General features: G+C 45.4%; 1 protein-coding gene across 1 annotated transcript in view; it reads left to right on the top strand.

Moving 5' to 3' along the window:
* The first annotated feature begins 7211 nt into the window (after positions 1-7211).
* LOC123239416 (zinc finger protein 69-like) overlaps positions 7212-7859 on the top strand; it is a 17439-nt gene continuing 16791 nt past the window's right edge. Inside the window, exon 1 of the mRNA XM_044666686.1 lies at positions 7212-7373. Within this exon, the coding sequence (XP_044522621.1) occupies positions 7334-7373 (40 nt within the window). The 5' untranslated portion in view covers positions 7212-7333. The remainder of the gene's footprint in view (positions 7374-7859) is intronic.

Genomic DNA, 7859 nt, shown 5'->3' with positions numbered 1-7859 from the left:
GTTAGATACTGTAAAAATGGGACCAGTTAGCAATGATGCCACAGCAGGCTCCAAACCCCTGGCTGAAAACCTCAAACTTCTAGCCAGGGGGAGAGGTATGAATAGAATTGATAGAATTCTTTCTCTTCCCCCTCTCTGGCAGTTGAAGAAAACATCTTTTGACAGAGTTGTTGTTATTATTGTAGGAGGACTGCCTAGGCCTACTTTGGCTCCTCTGATTGCAGGACATCAGAGTCATGTTCTTTATTTCTTCTATCTCTTTGGCCTTTTGTGCCTCCTTCAGCTGCCTTTTTAGCTCTGTAATTTCCTTATCTTTCTTTGAGGCCTTAGATTGTTTAGGCTCATTATCCTTGGACTCATGTACATAGGCTGCAGTCTTCCTCAGTTCCTCAATGGGCATGGTCTCCCATTGTGGGCAATGCAACTTGAAATAAGATTGGGTATGATTTGTACTACCCTTCACAAACTGACGGCTGACATGCTGGATGTTATCTTCTGCATTCATGTCCCTGAAGCCTAAGATAGTTTCTCCTGCCTCTAAGAGCCTGTATAAGAATAGGTTTGGGTGTTCTTCTTCCCCTTGCCTAAGTTTCTCGGAGGACCCCCATGCATTGGAGTGTCTTGCATGGAGCCTCATTGCCTCAGCCAAATCTTCTCTGTACCTTTTAAGGTATGCCATGTTGGCATGGGAAGAAAGTTCTAAATCTTGGTGCTGCTCAGGCCAAGAGGCTAGGTTGGGGTTACTCCTAGTCTCAGTGATGAATTTTGCTTTTTCACTAGGGGTATAAAGTTCAGATAGTAGCAATTCCATGTCCTCATATGTTGGATTATACAACCTAACCACCTGTTTGTATTCTTTGATTGACTTGTGAGTGTCAGTGTAGAACTGGGGAAACCTCCTCTTTAAAATTTCTAAATCACTCCCTGTGAAAGGTTTGTAGCCCTTAACATGAATTATGCCTGAGTCCAGTCGCACCACAGTTTTGTCTGTTATGGGGAGGATAGTGACAGGAGCTGCTTCAGCCCCTGCAGCCTGTGGTTCATTGGTATTAGTTCATGTGGCCTTCTCTTTACTGTCTCCCCCCTTCTTTGGTGAAACTGTACTCTATGATCTCTAGCCGCATGATGGTTTTAGCAACTAGATCTCTGCCTTCTCTAATCTGTTTGTTCTATGAGAGTCTTCATCTGCTCAATGAGTTGTTCTAAAGCCGGGTTTGTTACCTCTGCCTTCCCAAAAGTAAAAGCCAGAACCTTCCTTAATATCATAAGGGCCCCATAAAATGTCACTGTCATGGCCATCCCCGATGGAACATATGCCAGAGCTTCACCCAAGGATATTGTCAGTCACTGATTAGAATTATAAATCTCAATCATCTCCATACAAAACTGAGGGATAGTCACTAGCCATAGCATTGAACAAGCTCTCCATAACCCATATAACAGCATTCTAGAGCATCCTAGCGTGACAATGGCTCTATTAACCAAGCTGGCCATGGACAACTTCCCATCAGGTTCAGAAAGAAATCCTAGGCTGGCTGGCCAAACTGTTACGTTAGTGGGAAGCTGTAAGACGCCAGTGGTCTGTAGCAATCAGGACTCACTCACACCCACAGACAAGTTTGACTGAAGGGAGGGGTAGGATTTTGCTGAGTGCTCCTTCACTTTCCCCCCTCCCACTAGGCAGTTGGAAAACAGTTACTGAAAGATGATGGTGGGCAGACTTGTTAACTGCAGGGCCAGGTCAGTAACTTAGAAAGGCTGAACTCCTAAAGATGATAAACTTCTTCAAACTATTTCCCCACAGGATTAAATAAGAGAAAATAGGAGAAGCTTGATGTCTTGAAGCTTTTAGGACACGGAGGAAGAGTCTTACTTTGGGCTCCAAGGCAGGAGGAAGTCAGCTTGAGGAGTTGTGAGTATTTCCCTAAATATAGCCAGACACAGCTCCCAAATGATTAAAGGTTTAATGATATGTGGGGAAGGGAAGGAAGGGAGATCAAACAAGGATTGATAAGGTCTGGGAAGCCCTAAACTGTTGTGTCCAAGCAGCCCCTCCCCCAAAGGGGAAAAGGTAACTTGATTTGCTAGTTAGTTCTCTAAACCTATAAATCTTCTCCTATATCTAAATAACTAAACATAACTGAGATGTTGATTGAAGGTCAAATCAAGGTAAAGCAGGTTGGCAGCTGGGAACTAAAGTGGTTTTGTTCAGATTCAAGCCTCTAGCCCCTCAAAAGCAACCAAGATCTGGGACCAGCAAACAGAGTGACCTGCTTACTTCAACCCCAGGAACCAACTGCCCTTAACTGCCTTAAACTGCCCCCTCTCCCAGAGTTCTTGGGAGGCCCCTCTGGAATTCTCAGCTGTGGCTTGACTCCCTATCTTGCAACTGGAATTCCACTCTGCCATTTCAATGTCATATGTGTGAGATGCCAAGGACCTGGTCTATCTAGCCTAACTGAGCCAAACCAACTGGGCTCCCACCTTTTGGGCCTCTAGCCAACCCATCTGACTAGACTGTCCTGATCCTGTTTTAATTCAGTGGACCATCTAGTACAGGAAATAGTTAACTAGATTCATTTTAGGCAGATAGAAAGTGCAGAGAGAGTAGCCCAATTTATTAGGAATGAAGTGACCTTTGCAGGTCAATTGTGGGGGAGGAATTAGGAAACATCAGAGCTAGGGAATCTGTCTCCCTGGTCCACTCCCCTTCCTGTGTTTGTTCAATAAACCAAGATCTTTGTATATAACCTACTGAGAGAGCAGTCAGATTGTGTTATAATCCTACAGTACTGAGGCCTACCATCTTGGCTTCAGACTGTATTCAACCAACATCGGGTCTTCAGCACTGATCCAAACATCAACCCAATATCTAGAGACTTTACCAGGTTCCCCCACTCACTTATTTCAAGTATTGTGTCTATTTTACCATTTAGCCAATTATGATTTTTAAGGATTTTTTTTATCTTTTATCTGCCTTTATTAAGTTTTTTATTCTCCTGCCATCATTTTCTTAAATTGCTTTTTATTTCTTTTCCCAACTTTTCCTCCACCATTCCTTACTTGACTTTTAAAATCTCTTTCTAGAGCTCTTCCAAGAATCTTTGCTGACCTCATGTCCATTCTGCATTTCTCTTTGAGGCTTTGTTTGTACTCAAGGAAGGCAACCTAATTAATTTATAGAGTAGTACACAGGTACAGAAAAGCTATTTTTTGGCTAGTTACACAGTTAAGAGAGCATCTGAGGCAGGATTTGAACCCAAGTCTTCCTGTCTCCAAACTCAGTGCCCTATCATTATACATGCTGCCTGCCTCAACACTGTTTTGAGTATCAACTTCAATGATAAGAAATGTGACTAAATTATCCATACCTTTTAGTTCATAGCCCTACTGTGAGACTTATGACCCAAGAAATAGTAATAATAGTAAGCATTTATGTCAAGTGATTTAATGTTTGCAAAGCACTTTACAGATAGTATCTCATTTGATCCTCATGTCAATCCTAAGAGGTAGATGTTCTTAGTGTACACATTCTACAGATAGGGAAAATAGAGGCAGTAATATATTAAATGTCTTGCCCAGGTTCACACAGTGAGTATCAGTGATTAAATGTGAATTCAGGTTTCTGACTCCAGTAACAACACTATCCACTGTACCACCTACTAGCCTAAAGAAATTATGCCCAACATTAACCCAAAATATTTGTACTACAGATTTTTGTGTGTCATCAAAGAATAGGAAACAAAGGAATATTTTAATGATTTTGGGAATGGCTGATGAAGTTATAATATAAGAATGCTGTGGAATGTTACTGAGAAGTACTGAGAAATAATAGCATTTCAGAAGAAAATGTATTACCTTTATTGAACTTTGTGCAGAATATGAAATTTAGATTATTTAATTAAATCTGTGTTGATGCAAGTAGGCTTTGCTTGCTAATTAGATTACCTAAGTTTTATTCTCCCATGTATAGTCAAGAATAAATCCAGGTGGGGGGGTCGAAGAGGAGGCAGCTGGGTGGACAGAGAGCCAGGCCTAGAGATGGGAGGTCTTGGATTCAAATCTGGCCTCAGACACTTCCTAGCTGGGTGACCTTGGGCAAGTCACTTGACCCCCATTGCACATCATCCACTGTCTGCACAATCTCCTCTGTTGTCTCTGGATTCTCCTCCTCCATAGGAATTGTCCTCTCCTTACTGAACTTTTTGACTGCAGATTCAATTTGCCTGATGGAACTTTCAGCTTTCCACTTCATAGCTATTCATCAACTCATCTTCATCTCCTGAAATTCTCCTTCTTCTACCTCCACTATTTCCACACTTTCATCATCAATTTTATGAGCTAATTTTACATGAGAACAATGGAACCAAGAATCCCTTCCTAATGCTTTCACTGATGAAGGTGAAATTAACACAATACTATATGGACCAACCCAACTTTCTTGTGTAGACAATGTTTTGACAAAATTTTTCACATATACCAGATCACCTGGCTGAAAATCATGGAGAGAATAATCCAGTGGGTCAGATTGGATCAAAACTCCCATATCATGTAATTCTCTAAGGCTTTGTTGCAAAGCAACTAAATATGAAGCAATTTGACAATCTCCTCCCAAGAGAGAAGTATAGATAGCCTTACAAGTTTTACTCTGCAAAAGAGCATGACTAAATAACATTTCATAAGATGATACATGCAAATCTGCTCTAGGCCTTGTACTCAGGAAAAACAAAGCTATGGGAAGAATATCTGTCCATTTCAGATGAGTTAAAGGGTTAAAAAAAACTTGAATCTTCCAGCTTTTGGCATGATTATATAATCTGTATACAAACTCTCAAATGGGCAGTATGCCAAAGGTCTGTCATCTAATCCTTTCTTTCTGAATGCAACTTGATTGAACTTTTGGCAAACAGAACAGCTGTTTGCAACAGTATTAATTCCTGGTGCTACCCACGATCTCTTTACAGAATCCACAACAGCTTGTTTACCAAAATAGTCTTTCTTATGAATGGTTTGACACAAATAGGTGTAAAAATCTTTTAGTAAGAGCAGTTTCCTAGTGTCTGCAGCCCATATGCCATGTTCTTTCCTAGCTCCAAACTTCTCCTTCCATGTTTGAACCTCAGAGTCTACAGAAGCTTGTTGTAAATCAGCAGACTTAATAGTTGAAAGATTCATGACATAAAATGAAGCATTTTGGGCTGCATACTTTGCAGTTATATCAGCTCTATGATTCCCTTTAGACACTGAGTCTCTACCAAAGGTATGGCTTCTGCAATGAATCACAGCCAGATGTTTTGGCTTTTGGATAGCATCCAGCAATGCAGTTATTATTTCTAAATGTGCAATTGGTTTTCCTGAGGCAGTAATAAAACCACGCTGTTTCCAAATTATCCCTGTTGCATGACACACTGAAAAAGCATACTGAGAGTCTATATAGATATTTGCAATTTTACCATCAGTTAGAAGACAGGCTTGCTTCAATGCCACTAGTTCTGCTCCCTGAGTATTGATATTTCTAGGTAATGATTCAAACCACAGAGTCTCAAATTCTGTGACCACTGCAGCACCCATACAGTGAACACCATTACACAAATAGGAAGAACCATTAGAACTTTACTTTTAATCTGATTCTAAAAACCTAAAATCCAGCTTAGACTTCCTTCCCAAGCTAACACCTAAGCAGTGGCTCACTTAAACAGAGAAATGGCATCTGCCCACTCCAATCCTGCTCTTTAGTCCTGCAGGCTCTCAGGCTTTCCTGGCTTCCAAGCCCCACAGGCTAAGAGTCCATTTAAAAGAAGGCCAGACTGAGATCTCCCCATCCTCTGGGGGGTTCAGCTGCCCTCCAGAACCTCAGAGCTCCAGAAGAAAAGAAACACAAATTCCACTTTCTAGAAAGCTGCTTTGGTGAAAAACTCAGTGAAGAGAAGAAAGAATAAGAGAGAAAATGGAAAAAGCAGCACCAATCTTGTGGCGCCATGAGTGTCCCGAAGAACCATTCATCTGGGGACTCATTCTCAGGTTTCTAAGCATTGGTAAGGAATGAGAGGGGCACATCCAGAGCAGAGAGACATCTCAGCCTTCCTGCCTGGAGGGCAGATCTGATTCTCCTCTTGCCTGGACAGCTGAGGCCGCTGCTTGCCAGAGATGGCCAAAACCAATCCGGAGCAGCTCAGGGAGAAAGGCCAGCCCAGAGCCTGGCACAGAAGCAAAGAGCAGACGTCCCGGGGCCCCCCTCCTTCCCTGGCCGCTCCTCCCTCTGGGGCCACGTTGTGCTGGCTCTGGGGGGGTGGATGCTGGGTGGAGTCCTGGGCATCCCCCCCCCCCAAGGCAGAAGAAGCAGCAGGATGTTCAGAGAGATCCCTGGAGGAGGGGAACCTATGGGAGGGGGGCCTTGAGCCTGGTCCTGGGCCCCGGAGTGTCAGCTGCTGCCCTGTACCTCACTTTCCTTCTCTGTCAGAAGAGGGGATCCTAGCAGCACCTCTGCAGGCCATGGGTAAGATGAATCTATTCACTGATTAGCCAGTCAATCAATCGATTGATATTTATTAGGCACCTGCTGTGTGCCAGGCTGTATCCCAAGGCAGCTTACAGCCTAAAGATGAAGAAAAGGGGGAGAGGGGGCAGCTGAGTGGCTCAGTGGATGGAGAGCCAGGCCCATAGACAGGAGGTCCTGGGTTCAAGTGTGGCCTCAGCCGCTGCCTCGCTGTGTGACCCTGGGCAAGTCACTTGACCCCACTGCCTACCCTTTAGCTATCTTCTGCCTCAGAACCAATACATAGCATTGATTCTAAGACTGAAGGTGAGGGTTGAAAAAAAGAAGCAGAAGCAGAAGCAGGGCAGGGCTGCAAAGGGCAGGGCTGGAAGGGGAAATGGGAGTTGGGGGTGGGAGAGAAAAGGCTGTATGCCCCCAGGCTGGGGGACTATTAGTGTATAGCCCCTCCCAGGAATCTAAACCCAGTCGCCAGACAGGAGGACTCCATTTCCCAGAATGCCTGTGACATGACTTCATGCGAACTTCGGCCCTTCTCCCCTGGAGGACTCCATTTCCCAGAATGCTTAGGTCCTGACTTAGTTTAAGACTTGGCCCCCTTCTTTGATGGAAGACTACATTTCCCAGAATGCCAGTTTGCTGACTTCCCCCGAGTCTTGGCTCCTCCCCCTAGAGCAGTCTCCAGGCATGCTTGGACTGTCCTGTGGGTACTCTCAGCTCCTGCAAGGTGCACACTTGAGCTTCTTGAACCTTTTCTGGACGAAAAGGGGAGAGGAGGGAGTCCGTGGACCTGGCGGCCCGAGGCTTCCTGCTCTGGTAACTGAGAATTTCTGCTCCCAAATGCCTGGGGACTCGGAAGACCCGAAAGAAGCGGTCCCAGGTTAGAGAGCTTGGGAAGAGTGGGCGGAAGGGTGTGCGCATGTGCAACCAGAGTAAATGTGGGGTGGGGAGGTACCGGGTCTGTACGTGTCTCCCTGTCTTATGTGTGTGTCTGTCCATCCTGTCAAAAGACCATAGAAAAGGGACCCGGAGCCCTGGCCGGACTTTGCCCTCCCCACCCCCACCTGAGCCAGGAGGAAGCTGGGGGAGGGGTGCAGTTACAGGCTGGGGGTGGGGCTGGTCCGGGCCCTTCCCCTGAGGGGATGTTCAGATCCGAACACACCAGGGGAGAAGCAACCTGGTTAGGGAGCAGCGGGGGAGGGGGAGGGGTGCCCGTGCCCACGTGCCAGGGAAGGAGCCCCGATCTCCGGGCACTGAGGAAATGCCAGCACGCTCTCCCCGCCCCCACCTGATGCCCGACTCTCCCTCCAGCCCCCCCCATTCCCAGTAGCCCCTCCCCCCCAGCAGTCTCCCTCAATCCCCCCAG

This window comes from Gracilinanus agilis, chromosome 3 (assembly GCF_016433145.1).
Source record: "Gracilinanus agilis isolate LMUSP501 chromosome 3, AgileGrace, whole genome shotgun sequence".
NCBI classification, from domain to species: Eukaryota; Metazoa; Chordata; class Mammalia; order Didelphimorphia; family Didelphidae; genus Gracilinanus; species Gracilinanus agilis.
Note: the sequence above shows the minus strand (reverse complement) of the source record. Positions and strands in the feature narration are given on the sequence as shown.